At 51.7% G+C, this 14,664-nt stretch overlaps 1 protein-coding gene across 1 annotated transcript in view; it reads right to left on the bottom strand.

Annotated features, from left to right (window-relative positions):
- The window catches only part of ABCC1 (ATP binding cassette subfamily C member 1 (ABCC1 blood group)), a 124,344-nt gene that overhangs the window by 38,884 nt on the left and 70,796 nt on the right, over window positions 1–14,664 (bottom strand). The window contains exons 13-16 of the mRNA XM_087417011.1: window positions 8,268–8,414; window positions 6,565–6,652; window positions 3,790–3,865; window positions 1,388–1,514 (exon numbers count right to left, since the gene is read on the bottom strand). Coding sequence (XP_087273137.1) covers window positions 1,388–1,514; window positions 3,790–3,865; window positions 6,565–6,652; window positions 8,268–8,414 — 438 coding nt within the window. The remainder of the gene's footprint in view (window positions 1–1,387; window positions 1,515–3,789; window positions 3,866–6,564; window positions 6,653–8,267; window positions 8,415–14,664) is intronic.

The following is a 14,664-nucleotide window of genomic DNA, read 5'->3' as shown; positions in this document are numbered from 1 at the left end:
GGGTAGAGGTCGGGCATGCTGCTAAATGCCCTGCAGAGCACAGGACAGTCCTCACAGCAGAGAATGATCCAGCCCCACATGTCAACAGTGCTGCACCTGGAGACCTGGGGTTAACGAAACAGAACGCACTGTGAATCCTACCGTCATCTGGAATTTTCTTCCATTACCCCAGCTCACGTTCCCCACTAAGCTGACTTTATAACATGCACTTGAAAGTAATAACAGAACAATTCTTAAAACAGCTACACGTCATTAGTTTGAACCCAACTCTTGTAATATACACTTCCTGCTAGTGCCTACCAGGCTAGAGGGCACCATACAATCAGCAAAGGAAGGATTTTGCTCTGAAATAAAAACAGTGGCATAAACGAGCATCCCCAAAAGCAGACTCCAAAAGACACTAATCCTGGGGATGTAAATAGTTGTTGCCTAGACAATAAAGAGGTGCAGGCAAATATGTTGGGGACACGCTAGGTTAACCAAAGTTAAATAGGTTTTTCCTCCTTGCAGGACTTCTCAGGGCCTTGACTTTACCAATGTTTATTATAAGTCTCCGAGTGGGGGAGAATCAGAGTACACAGTCTTTCCCAAGCTCGTTTGAGCCCAGGATTCTTTATTCCCAAAACATCCTGCAAGATGAGTCTGCTGCAGACCACGCTCCAGGAAACGCTGGTGTCAAGGAAACTTCTCGAGAGAAGTATTCATACACCAGGGAAAGGCTTATTCATGGGGGAATAGGCTCAACGCAAAACAAGGGTCTTGATTTCCAATGGGACCCATTTGTTCACTAAGGCAGCCTCGTAAACTCTCCCTTGAGGAATACGCCAGCTTAGCTCAAAGTCCTCTATTTACAAGCAATAAAACCGCAGTCTTCTCTTAGCCCCATATTAAGAATTCAACGAACACTCAGAATTTAAACAGTCCCTTACAAAGAATTCTCTAGAAAATATTCCAACAACATAAATCAAAAGTTTTAAGTTTTGTTACATTTATGAAAAGAGATACACAGAGAGATCCGTATAGGGACGGAACGAGCCAGAAAGACTCATGCTAGAAAGAGACCATGAGATGCACAAGGAATGAGAGACAGCAAGCAGACCTGGGAGCATTCGTGTGTTTCCTAAATGATGACTGAGTGCCAACTACCTGCCGGGCACTGTTCCGGGGGTGACACAGGAGGAAATAAACGACGCCAAAGTCTTGCCTTCTGGGATGGCACAGACAGGAGCAGAAAGCATGAGAGAGAAAGACAGAAAGAGGACAGGGAGACCTCGCTGCTCTCGCTTCACGTACACGGATGGTCATACAAGAAAAGACAGCATCGCCCTTGACCTTCCTCTCAGGCCGTCAGCCCCCCAGGCCCCTGCCCACCCAGTCCTCCTCCTACCTTGACAGCCACGTGCCCCTCCACCTTGTCCATCTCGGCCAGGAGCGCTGAGAGCAGAGACGACTTTCCGCAGCCCACCTGGCCCACCACGGCCACCAAGGAACCTTCCGGAACGGAGAAGGTGATGCTGAAACGACACACCACACCCTGCCTCAGCCTCGCTCTCGCCTGAACAAAGCCGGCAACAAAGCCGGATGGACCCTGAGCGGCGAGAGAGGCGGAAGGCCGGGCGGTCATGAGCCTTTAAGCTCTGGAAGTTTCTCCCGCCCTTCCCACTGCTGACTCTAGCTCAGTGAGCAGTGGCAGAGGGTCTCAGGACAGGTGCCAGGGTGCAAGCAGGGCGGCAGGAGAGACTGAGGGATGGTGTCCCGACAAGGGAGCCGAGTGGGGAGGGGGGTTAACTTTGCCTGGGAGCACAACGCAGGCGCCCTGAGAGGACGCCCCAAAGTGAACTCTGCAAGACGCACAAGCTGCACCAGACACAGAACCCGGGGACAGCGGAAGGCAAGGCCAAGGCTGTGGAACAAGTGTGAGCCGGGATCGACACGTCGATGACGCCAGACGAGGCGGGGAGGGGCGCGGCCGGTCCTGAGGAGGTGGGCGGGCGGCGGCCCTGCGCGGGAAGACCTCCAAGGACGCCGTGCTAAGATGCTCACGCTCACCAGCTGGGAGCCACAAAGGGGGTGAAGGGGGGCCTGACACGGGTGGATGTGAGTTCCAGAAACACGTCTCTATTGAAATCGTCCTTTAACAAACAGTAAGCAAAGTAGGATAAAATAAGCTCAACGTCCTGCCAGCAAGACTGGCTGTCACACGACATGGGACAACCGCTGGCCGCCCCCACCGCTGACCGCAAAGTCAGCGCCGTGACTACATCCACGCAGGGACGGCGGGCACCGCCAGGGCCTCGCTCCCTCTCACCGGCTGTGCTTTGCAGCTGCTGCTATTAAGACGTCTACATATTAGCAGAAATGCTGGTAGATTCTGCTGTCACCGACTGCTTAATTCTTGGGACCCCGCTGCACGGTCACACTGATTATTCTTCTGTTCCTGTGCTGTGAGGGGAGGGATTATGGGGCCAGAACAGGACAGGAAGCCCAGTGAGGAAGCTCCTCGACTGTCCAGGTGAGACTGGAATATTTGTAGGGACTGAGGACAGAAGGCTGGGATGGAGAAAGTTCTGGCGGGTTCAAGGGGGGAGGTGTGGTGACTGGAACAAGAAGGCCTTTGAGACTGGAGGGAAGTCTCAAAGCCTTTGAGACTGGAAGGTTGGAGGGAAGGATGGGGGCACACGTACAGGTTCTTCAGTTGTGAAGCAGGACAGAGAGAACAGCTAAACTTGAAGCAGGCAGGAGTTAAGTTAGACATACGGAAGAACTTCCTAAGCACACGATCCCACCGTGAATTTTCAAGGGAGGTGTTACGCAGATTCTCTACTCTGGAGAGTTTGTCCCTCGCCCCTCCCCAGATAAAACACAGATGTAATTTGGCTATCAGTAAGGGGGTCATTGTTTAGGGGCATGGGGGATAATCTGGCCCCTAAAAAGGTCCCTCTGGCCCTGTGTTTTGGGGACTCCTTCAGGAGGCCTCCAAGAGCCACTGAGCAAGACCTCCAGTCAGAAAGAAACAAGAGGCACTTGACAAGTTGCCCGGGGAACCAGGTCAATTTCCTGGACACCATGTGCTTTGGAAAGACAAGGCCTGGGGTGGGGAGGGTACCAGATGGGGAGGTGGTGACAAAGGGTGAGCCAGGCAGCCGGGGGACCTTGCAGAGGATGAGAACAATTCCTTCCCAACAGCAAATCCAAGTGGACAAGAATTCCTTTCAGCCGACCCACCTGCCTGCCACCAGCAGCAGCATCCCAGCCTGGCCAATCAGCATGCTCGGTCTCTCCCAGAATAGCGATTGGCTCAGGGAGGGGCACATGACCCAATCCGGGCCAATAAGAAGCAGACGGGTCTACTGATGAGACAGGAGGGACACTTGAAGTTGATGGGGGCCATTTGCCATCATGAGGAAAGAGGCAGCCTGAGAAGGAAGCAGCACAGAGGGAAACGGAACAAAGACAAGATGAAGAGAGTCCTAATGACACTGTCTGAGTCCCTGGATCACACCGTACCTGAAAGTGGACCTTCCCTGTTATGTAAGCCAAACACTTCCCTTTGTAACCTATCCGTGCAAGGTTTCTGTCACTTCCAACCCAAGGGAACCCTCTGTGCCAGGCATACTCTCATAGGCTCCTCAATGCAGCCCAAGCAGGTGTGACTGGACCTTTCCCACATGGGTAAACTGAGGCTCAGAAAGGCAAAGTGACCTATTCAGGTTACAGAGCTGGAGCGTGGCTGGAATTCAAACACACGTTTGACCAGAGCCCCATGACTCTCTCCACGCCCCGGCTTACCCATTCAGCGTGGGAGGCGCGCCCCTGGCCCACGTGAACGTGGCATTCTTCACGGTGATGCTGTTCGTGCTGCCACCTGGAAAGCACGACAAAACACGTCAGGCGTAGGTGAAGTCACAGGACTGAGCATGAGCACGAGGCTCTTTCTTTTTTTCCCTTATCACGTAGTTCAACCCCAGCAGCCTGACACTCGCACCAGGCACTATCTGGTTACGTCAGCTACGGTTTCTGAAGAACAACCCCAACCAGCAGCGCCGGGGGCGGCCTCAGACCCAGAAAGCATAAGGAAACCGCAAGAGGTTGCGCCACCCGGGCACCCATGTCGCAGAGGCAGGGGACCCGCGGGGGTGACTCAAGGCTCTGGGGCCTCCCTCAACCTGTCTCGGGAGGTCGGGGCGGCTCTGCTGGGAGGGCTGAGCAGACGCCCAGGTCAGCAGGGAAGAAGCAGCACCCTCACGCACACGTCCCCTCCAACAGGTTGCGCTGGCCCTTAGCCCTCAACTCATCCCCCGGGGCCCTTCTCCCTTATGTTCAAAGTGGGGTCCTTTGCCCTGCAACTCCTGGGTTCCGGGGTGGCCTCCTTACGCATCTCTCTGCATCCTCTCTCTCCCCCTCCAGCCAGCCACCCTGTCCACACCCCCGCAGGTCAATCTGTCTAAAACACCAGCCACGGTCAGCTGTGAACGAGCCGCCCGGGGAAGGGGAAGCGGGTTTCTGGCGCGGGGGAGGGGAGAGCGTTTCAGACAAAGCCTGCATTATCCAGACGGCTCCCTGTAACTCCAAGGCACCTCCCTCTTCATTTACTTTCCGTCCCCTTACTTTCCTTTTATTTCAAATCCCTCACTTAAAAACAAAACAATTTTTGACTCCTAATTATGAGCCACCTTAAAACCATCCAGAGGTAAGATGAGAGTGTTCTGAAGTTATCGAGTGAAGAAATAAACCCCCAGGGCATCAAAGAAACAACAACCTGTGCGGGAGGAAGTTACTGGTTAACCTAACTTAACCTTCTCCCCGGGCCTTCTGGAACAGAGAACAAGACGGAACCTAGAAGGTGCTATTTAAGGAATTTAAGAAAAGCCACTTGAATCAGACAAGCTACAGAGAACCTAAGACCTGGTGGGGAGCTGCCAAGGGCGGACCGCCCGGCACCCGAGAGCGTGGGGAAACTTCTCGGAAAGTCAGAACGCATAGGGGACCGCCGTCAGGGCGGGAGGGGGTGTCGAGGCCTGGCAGCACCGGGAGGCCAGCGGGTTTCCCAACCGGAATACTGGCCGTGAGCAACCTCAGGAGCTCGAAACCTCCCCTGGTTGCCTCGATTTTCAGCCCTGTGTTATGCAGAGAAATGTGACCCCGGAGTAGATGGCACTGTTCCCGCATCATGGAGAAGGGACGGACTTGGTCCTCAGGACAGCAGAAACTGACGACAAGCCAGGCCTGTCGGGAGGAAGATTCCAGCATCCAGTGACCAGTGGTTCTCAACTAGACGAGACTGCCCCCCAACAGACATCATGTCTGGAGACATTTTTGGTTGTCAAAATCGGGGTGGGTGCTGGGGGCATCTAATGGGTCGAGGCCGGGGATGCTGCTCAGCCTCCTACATGCACAGGACAGCCCCACAGCAAAGAACGACCTGGCCTCAAACGGCAGCGGTGCCACTGAGAAACCCGGCCCTAGTAGGTTGAGTTCAAATAGCCCCAGACCACTCCTATTCTCCCTCAGGAAGTAACCATGACTGTCATTTGTCTGGCAGGTACTGTGGCAGTATTTCACACGCCATTAAGTGCCAGGCACTGCTCACACAGCCAACGTTATGTACATGTTCACTGCTCTGACCATATTTACTGGGCTCTGGAGCCTGACTGTGTGGGTTCGAATCCCCATGTCACCACTTCCTAGCTGGACGGCCATAGGCAAGTTACTTAACTTCTCTGTGCCACACTGTCCTCGTCTGTAAAATAGGACTGATGATAAGGGGATCGCCCCCCATGGGGCTGTGATGAGGAGTAACTGAGACCAGACACACAGAGTAGTCAGAACAATGTGTGGCACACAGTAGGTGCTCGATTAATCTCAGCGCGGCCAGACAGCACAGTGGTAAGAGCACAGATTCTGCTGACTGACTGTAGGGTGAATTCCTGACTCTACCTATTAGCTGTGCAACACTGAGCAAGTTACTTGGGCCAGTTTCCACATCTGCAAAATGGGGGTCTCCACTGCCCCTCTCCGTGTGCCGCAGTGAGCAGTGGATAGGTAACTGCCGTCCTTAGAACAGAATGTGCACGGCGGGCGTGTCATTTAAGCAAAAGTGGTCACTGCTGTTAGTGCTATTAATACTGATTATTAAGTGCCTGGAGACACAGCCACGAATTAGATCCCTGCTCACGGGGGGTTGACTGGGAAAGGATAAGCTACAAAATAAACAAACCTGCCCATAAAAATCCATACAACACCCCGCCAAAGAAAGGCACCTTCCTTCCCATTATCCAGATGGGTAAACTGAGGCTCAGGGCAGTGAAGTGACCTGCCCAAAAATACACAGCCAGTACGCATGGTAGGACGGTCAGTCTCCAACGTCCTGTTTTGCCTGTCTACCTGCGCAGAATAGAATCCAGGGCCGGGCCCTGGAGCCTGACCCGCAGGGGGAGGCCTCGCCCGGAGGCTGCCTCTCAGCAGGAAAACAGAAGTGCCAGTTCACCCTCCTGGGACGTGCAAGAGAAGGCCCGGCGGTCCACCGCGCTCCCAGCACAGAGGGACGGGACACCCGCCACACACCGTCTTTGACAGGCCGCCGCTCGATGCTGTCGGGGTCCAGCTCCTCGTGGGACAGAAAGATCCTGAGGCGCTTGAGGGAGACACTCGCCTACACAGAAGGTAATTACAGGGCGCGGTTATTTTTAAAAGCGTTTTTGCAAAACAGGCCGGGGCTAAGTTTCGGTGGCTTCCCCTGGGAGCGGAGGGGCCCACATCCTCCCTCATTTCTGAAGGCTCTGCATTTCCTACCACGAGCACACACCTTAGAATTAAAAAATAAAACAGGTTTTGGTTCTTGTTTGTTTTCCTTTAAAAGCCCACCACTGGTATTCAAAAGGAGGGTGGGGGGAATGTTCTAGATGCAAAGGGCCTTCACAAACATAATAACCAAAGGCAATGATCCCATTTAAGGGCACAAACTTGCAGCCAGGAGATAAGTTCTAGAGACCTAATGCCCGGCATGGTGATTACAGTCAACAGTGCTGTATTATAAACTTCAAAGTTGCTAAGAGACTAGATCTTACTGGCTCCCACCACACAAAAAAAAAAAGATCATGTGACACAATCGAGGCGTGAGCTGACGCTACAGTGGTAATCGTATTGCCATGTGTCAAGGTCTCACATCATCAGGTACACCCTGAACTTACACAAAGTTTGATGTCAATTATATCTCAATAAAAACAAATTAGAAAAAATGCAATGGTCCTGATTCAAACAGCCCAACTGTAAGACACATCTGAGATGATCCAGAAAATTTTAATATGGATTGGTATTATTTTAAGAAATTACTGTTATTTTGTTAGGTATGGTAACAGTCTGTAATGAAATACGAAGAAATACATGCTGAAGTCTTCAGGGGGGAATGTCCGGAGGTCTGGGATGTGCTGTAAAGTTCTTCCGCAAAGAAAGGGATGAAGGGAGGGAGGGACGAGGGAGGGAGGACAGTAGAAAAAGGAATGCATGGAGCACGTGTGCCCAAATGTTGCATCTGAGTGATGGGTACACGGCATTCACTATACCGTTCTCTCTCTACTTCTGTGTACATCTGCAATTCTTCACAATAAAAGGGGGTTTTGTTGGCTTAGTTTTTTTAATAAAGCCTACCACCAGAGATGGCTTTATACGACCAAACCTCAAGGCCGATTTGTCTGTGTGGCTGAAAATGGGGTTTTCAACGTGAACGTGCGCAACGCCAGAGCGATGAGTGTGAAGAAGACTGTTGGCAGGAAAATGGCAAGAGCTTCAAATAGTAAAAGTGCAGCCTCCTCTCCTTACTGAGTCACCGCACGAATGCGAGGGATTCTAGGGGGTCTAGGTTGGGGTTTTTCTAATGGTGGGTCAAGGCCTATTAGTGGGTTGTAAAATCAATTTAGCGTGTCAAGAGATGTATTTTTGAAAAAACAGGATAAGACAGGGTAGAAGAAACCAGACCAGAACAGAATACGATAGAATATTCTAGAAAGAATCTTACAGAGCAAGGGAAAGCCCGGGTGCGTTAAACTTTTGTTTCATATACTCAAGCGTAAGCATCTTGTCAAGAAGTAAAACGTCTTCCTTTCTTTGGGGCAGGACCAAAAGCGCACGAGAGCCACCAGTCTGGGCCTCACCAAGCCCACCGGGCGCAGTGGGACGGGTAACGCAGAGGGAGCTGATGGAGGGGGGTTTTCAGGCTTTGTTTCCCCAGAGACCCCCGCCCCCCTGAAGGCCCCCAGCCTCGCCCCTACCTGCACAATGCTGCTGATGACCATGGGCAGGATGTTCAGGGGGAAGCGGAGAATGTTGAACAGGGCCAACGACACAAAGGCTTTCTGGGCATCCAGGATGTTGTTCTCGTCGACGGTCACGTAGACGGCGAACGTGGACAGGGCCACCTGCAAGCAGAAGGCCCGGCACTGTGTCCCCAAGGCAGCCACAACCAGGGGGGCAGCTACAGCCCCCCAGCGGGTGCGGGCCCGCCCGGCGCGAGCTGCAGCGGCCCACGGCCGGCCACTAGAGCAGTGGAAAGGGCCGGAGGCAGTGTCTCGCCCCCCGTGGGTAAGCCCGACCACTCAGAATGAACTGGATAAACGAATGACCAGGCCCACCGATTTCTTCGAGGCACACCGGACGCTCAGGATTCCTCGACACAATCTCACCTCCAGGCCTTGAACCCTGCTGTTTCCTCTGCCTCAAACAACCTTCTCGTCCAGACAGCGGCCTGGTTCCTGGGCCCCAGCCTTCAGAAAGGCTGCCCCACCACTCCACCCAAAACAGCCTCTTTTCGTGCAGCCTCTCCTTTCGTCCTGGTTTATTTTTCTTCACCGCACCTGTCGCTACCTTACATTGTCAAGTCAGGTGTATTTACCGTCTGTCTCCCGCACTGCAATGTAAACTCCACAAAGGGGGAGACTTCGTTTTGTACATGACTGTATCTTTCCATGCCCAGGACAATCCCTAGCGCACAGGAGCCCCGAATAAGACCCCGGTTAAGTCACCTCCTCTCCCCATGCCTCAGTCACCTCATCTGGGAAATGGGAATGGAGGTGGAGACTCAATGCCACTGTTTACAGCTCCTGCCAGCTCACTGAGTATATGGTTTTATACCCCCAGGAAAGGCACACACAAAAAAAGGAGAGGAAAACAAACAAGCAATGGTTCTCCGGAGGCCACTCCCTTCCCCAGAGTCACGCCTGGTTCCTGGGATGTCACGAGCCAGCTCCCTGGCGTCCAGAAGTCGGGTTCAGCTGTTTGAGACAGGAGCACCTCACCTCCCTCGCCAGGAGAAAGGAGAAAGCGCTGAATGATCCAGGGCCGGGCTGCTGGGCTTGGGAGGGAGGTGAAAGATCGATAGTGGACTTCCGTCCCTCCCTCACTGCTGGGGACAGAGCAGTGCCAGGTGTCACCAGGGGCGGCTAATAATAGGCAGCCCACAAGACATCCGTACACGCTATCAGAAGCAATTTGGAAAACCTAGGACCCTGCAAATGGACAAAAGTCCCCGCCCTCATGCTAGCCCCAGGCTCCCAGAGCCATTAAAGGTTTTCCCTGGGGAAACAGTCGGCCAGGGCCCTGCCTTTTTGAGCTCAGGGCAGCCAGCCAGGAAGTCAGGAGATCGAGTCTGAGCCGGGCCTCTGGGGTGGCCCTGGTCCAGCGCATTCGCAGGGTCTCGCTGCCTCATTTCTTTGTCACCCACTGGAAGGTCGTATAGCTTAAAAATTAAAACCATCAGCTCTGCCACGTCTCAGCTGTGTGGTCCTGGGTGTGTCCCCTCACCTCTCCGAGAGAGCCCCCGTTTTCCCATCTACAAAACGGGCATCGTGATACACCTTCACAGGGCTGCTGGCAGCAAGGAATCAGGCACTTGATGTAGAGTGCTTCGCACAGCACCCGGGGCACAGTGAAATGCAATATATGGCAACTGTTTTCAGCTCCTGTTACAGGACTCAGGCCAAACACCCTGGTCCATTCTTCAAAGAATCTATTAACCGCGTCCCGAGAATGAGGCACTGGGAAGCAGGGCTGGTTCCTGTTCTCGCTCTGACATTAACAAGCTAGACGACCCCGAAGCAAGGCACAGGAATGTTCCAGGCTCCTCGGCCAAGACGGAGGTGAGGTGCTCAAGAAGCCACTGGCACAGGACCCCTGGGGTGTCTGCACCCTCTGGCGCCCCTCTTCCAGGCAGCGACGACGCACGAGCCTTTTATCCAAAGGTACTCTTCACTCAAAACTCTCCACATATATCCACACAAAGAAATAGTACTCAGCCATAAAAAGGAATAAAGCACTGACACGCTACAAAATGGATGAACTCTGAAAACACCGTGCTAAGTGAAAGAGAACAAACACAAAAAACCACATATTATATGGTTCCATTTATATGAAACGTCCAGAACAGGCAAATCTACAGAAACAGAAAGTAGATGAGTGGGTGCTGGGGCTGGGAGAACGGGAGGAATGAGGAGAATGGGAGCGACTGCCAATGAGTATAGGGTTTCCTTTTGGGGTGATGAAAACATTCTGGAATTAGATAGCGGTGATGGTTGCACAACCTTGTGAATATATTAAATACCACTGGACTATACATTTTTAAATGATGAATTATATCTCAATAAAAATAACAAATTAAAAAAAAAACAACTCTCTTAAGTCAGTCTATTCTACTGTATAGAAGCCAAAGTCTTGACTCAGGACCCAGGGCCCGCCTGACTTGTAAACATCCCTTCTCTATAACTTGTCTGACCTCCTCTCCTGCGCTTCTCCCCCTTGCTCCCTCTATTCCAGCCCTGCTGGCCTCCATGGCTATTCCTTCTACGGGGTGGCACAGTCCTACCTCAGGGCCTTTGCACTGACTCTTCCCTCTCCTTTTACTCAAGTGTCACCTCCTCAGTGAGGCTTTCGATCATCCTATTTAAAACTGGAAGCCCTCCCTGTCACTCTGACCTGAATCTTTTCTTTCTATAGCACTTATGACAGTTCAGCATACTATATGATGTATTTATTAGACCTATTATTCATTGTCTGTCTTTCCCAATTAGAATGAATGAATACTCCATGAGGGTGGGGATTTTTGTTTGCAGTCTTCATTGCTCTATCGTCAGTGCCTAGGGCAGTACCTGATCATGGCAGATGCTCGGTAAATGTTTGTGGATGGATGGATGGACAGGCGGATGAATAGATGGGTAGGTGGGTGGGTGGGTGGATGGATGGATAGATGGATGGGTGGATGGGTAGGTGGATGGGTAGGTGGGTGGGTGGACAGACGGACTGATGGACAGACAAGTGGATGAACAGATGGGTGGGTGGGTGGATGGATGGGTGGGTCGGTGGCTGGGTGGATGGAGGTATGGGTGGGTGGGTGGGTGGATGGAGGGATGGATGGATAGGTGGATGGGTAAATGGATGGGTGGGTGGGTGGGTGGATGGACGGATGGATGGATGGACAGGTAGACGGGTAGCTTAGTGTGGATGAATGAATGAATTTGCCCGAGGGCAAGAGAGCATACACTCAGAGGTGTCTCTTCAGCAGTGGGGAAAACGAGGCCTCAGTCATCTCAGCACCAGAACAGACCAGCTCCCTTGGCCCTGCTGACGGGTGGCTGCCGGCAACAAAGAGAGCATTTAGAGAGCAAGCAACATCATATGGCCCCCGTCAGATCCACAGCCCCGGCTTCTCCAGGAAGTGAAGGTGATTCATTCTCCATCACTTATTAACTGAACACCTACTGTGTGCTGGGGAGTGAGGCCAGCTTGGTGACTCTGAGACTCACAGTCTAGTGGGAAACAGGTATAACCCAGGTTCTCTCTGGCAGGGGGTGCTGGGGAGTGTGTGGAGGTGAGTGGGGCTGTGGGCGGTGGCAGGCTGGGGTTTGCCATGACCTTGTAATGGGTGAGGGTCAAGGACATAAAAAGTCCTCCGCAAACAATGAGGGACACTAGTCCCACTCTAAGTGCTAACAGTGTCTCCTCTGAGAAATGTGGCAGATAACTGAACCGTCTACTCCAGACCAACCCCCGACGTCTTTCTGTGTGGACAGCTGTTCTTCCTGTCTGCCTAGCATCCTTCGCCCCTTTTATGGTAACAACACCCCAATTTTCCTTTGGGGAACGGAACCTCTCTCAATCTCAGTCTACGAGCTTCAGCCACAGATGAACCACCCACACCTTACCCCAAGCTCCAAGAGAAGTTACATGACCCAGACCTGGCCAATCCAAGCCCTGCAGTGATTCAGGGATACGCATGTGGCCAACCACAACCAATGAGACTGAATCCCACAGCTCTGCAAGAACTACTGGGAAAGGGGGGGCTCTCTTCTCCCAGGGGTTACTGAGATGACAGGATGAACTGTAACCGCATCATGAGCACCCGTCTGACAAAGAAACCACCATGGAGAAAGCAGAGCTGAGAGATAAAGGAGTTATTCCCAACATGATCTTTGGAGCACCCAGATCCAGCCATGCCTGAAACCCCAGCTGTACTTAAAATCAGCACTTTTCTAGACTTTTCCATTTTGGGACTCAAAAATCCCCCTTTCTTTTTTGACTTTAGTAGATCTGAGTTAGGTTTCTGCCACTTGCAAGATAGTTCCTGACAGTTTATTCAAACTTTTTGCTCATTCATTTACTCAGTCATTCCTCTGCATACACTTACTGAGTGGGCACCATTTGCCAAGTCCCCTATGTTCTAGGGCTACAAGCAAAAAGACAAGGTCCATGGATGATCTGGTCAGCAGAGAACTACACAACAGAAATTACCATATGGAATGATAAACATCCTACTGCAAGGAGATACAAGTAAGTAGGAGGCAAGAAGCTCGCAAATCATCCAAGAAGCTCGTAAATCATCCAAGACAGAAAATGCTAAATACTGATGGCTGCCTGGGGATGCTATTTTAGGAAAGTGCATTAAGTGGACATGATAAATGCCAGACTCTGTATTCTAGAAAAACAGTGCCATCAATCCCACCAAATGGTACCCCCGCTCTTGTCTGACCTCCCAGGCCTCTGTCTTCCATCACACCTACCGGTGGGTAAACACCTCATCACCCTTGAAGGGCAGGAATCTGCCAGTGGAAAGAACATGAAATACCTTCCAAGGGAACTGCAGGCCACATACTTTATCCTAATGTAGTCAGAGGCTTCGGTGTCCCAGCCAGGGCCAAGGTCCCCCACCGACACCCAGCTCATCTGTTTCATGCCAAACAGCTCAATAAACTCCGCCTCTGGAAGCCCATCACCCACCCCGAAACTCAGCGGCAAACTCAGGGTCAAGAAGAGCCTGTCTTGCTCTGAAGCGTCTCTTGGTCTTCTTCACGGAGACCAGGGCAGGAGACGAGAAGTGAAGGGTCACCACATTCGGGTGACAAGCTGGGAGCTGCAGGTTTGGTCGGAGGATCCAAGGGGCACAGCAACTGGTTATGGGAAAAGAGCCCCACATCCTAAGTGGAGTACGGCCGACGGGCTAAACCCTGTCACCTGCCCCGCTGGCTGCAGATCTTTTCCTATTAAAAAAAGGCCATTCAAAATGCCTCGGATTTCTGTATGATTTGCCATCACTTGTGTAAAAGTAAATAAAAGAGATATAGAAGTTTAATTATATGTGTTACATATAGTCACTGTTATGCTGGTATACATAGACTCTCTCTGGAAATACACCTAAGAAACTGGTGTGGGGAGGAGAGCTAGGTGCCTGGGGTCCGAGGGGGAACAGAGCTGTGCCTCTCACTGCAGACCAGTGGTTCTCAACTAGGGGACATATGGCACTGTCTGGAAATATTGCTGATTGTCACATGTAGGGAGGTGGGGGGAGAGGTACCACTTGGCATGTAGTGGGCGGAGGCCAGGGATGCTCCTAAACAGCCTACAATGCACAGCTCAGCCCCCCAATAAAGAAACAAAGAGGGGCCGGCCCCATGGCCAGATGATTCAAGTTCCGCATGCTCTGCTTTGGCAGCCCAAGTTCACGGGTTCAGACCCTGCACATGGACCTACTCCACTCATCAGCCTGCACATGGACCTACTCCACTCATCAGCCATGCTGTGGTGGTGACCCACGTACAAAGTAGAGGAAGACTGGCACAGACGTTAGCTCAGGGCCAATATTCCTCAAGCAAAAAAAAAAAAAAAGAGGACTGGCAATGGATGTTAGCTCAGGGCAAATCTTCCTCACCAAAAAAAAAAAGAAAGAAACAAAGAATTATCGGGTCCCCAACGTCAGGAGTGCTGAGGCTGAAAAGTCCTGTTGCAGGCCCTTTGGTAGCTTTAACTATTTTTACCATGGGAATGCATTACTTCCTATTTTTAAAATAAAATGGATCACATGTACAAAAGAGATTTTAACAGTTATAAACATGCAGAGACAATTTAACATTTTAAAGAATAATAATAAATGAACAGCCTATATAACCACCATCCAGTCTTAGATTACTTTTCTTACAAAAACCGAAAGAGTCGTCAAAGACCTGGGGAAAGTCGGCAAGGATGGAGTGTGAAAAGAATGAGACGGCAGAACCTTCCAGCCCGGAACGCTGGTGCGTTCGAGCCGGAAGGGATCTTAGGGAACATGGAGTCCCCGAACAGTGAAGAAATGTCACTTCTGTGCCAACTCCCATCAAGTGACAGTGGTCACCTGGAGGGCTGTTTTGA

This window comes from Ceratotherium simum, chromosome 26 (genome assembly GCF_057802395.1).
Source record: "Ceratotherium simum simum isolate JZ-2026a chromosome 26, ASM5780239v1, whole genome shotgun sequence".
NCBI lineage: Eukaryota > Metazoa > Chordata > Mammalia > Perissodactyla > Rhinocerotidae > Ceratotherium > Ceratotherium simum.
The sequence above is the reverse complement of the archived record's forward strand: the minus strand, read 5'-3'. Positions and strand labels throughout refer to the sequence as shown.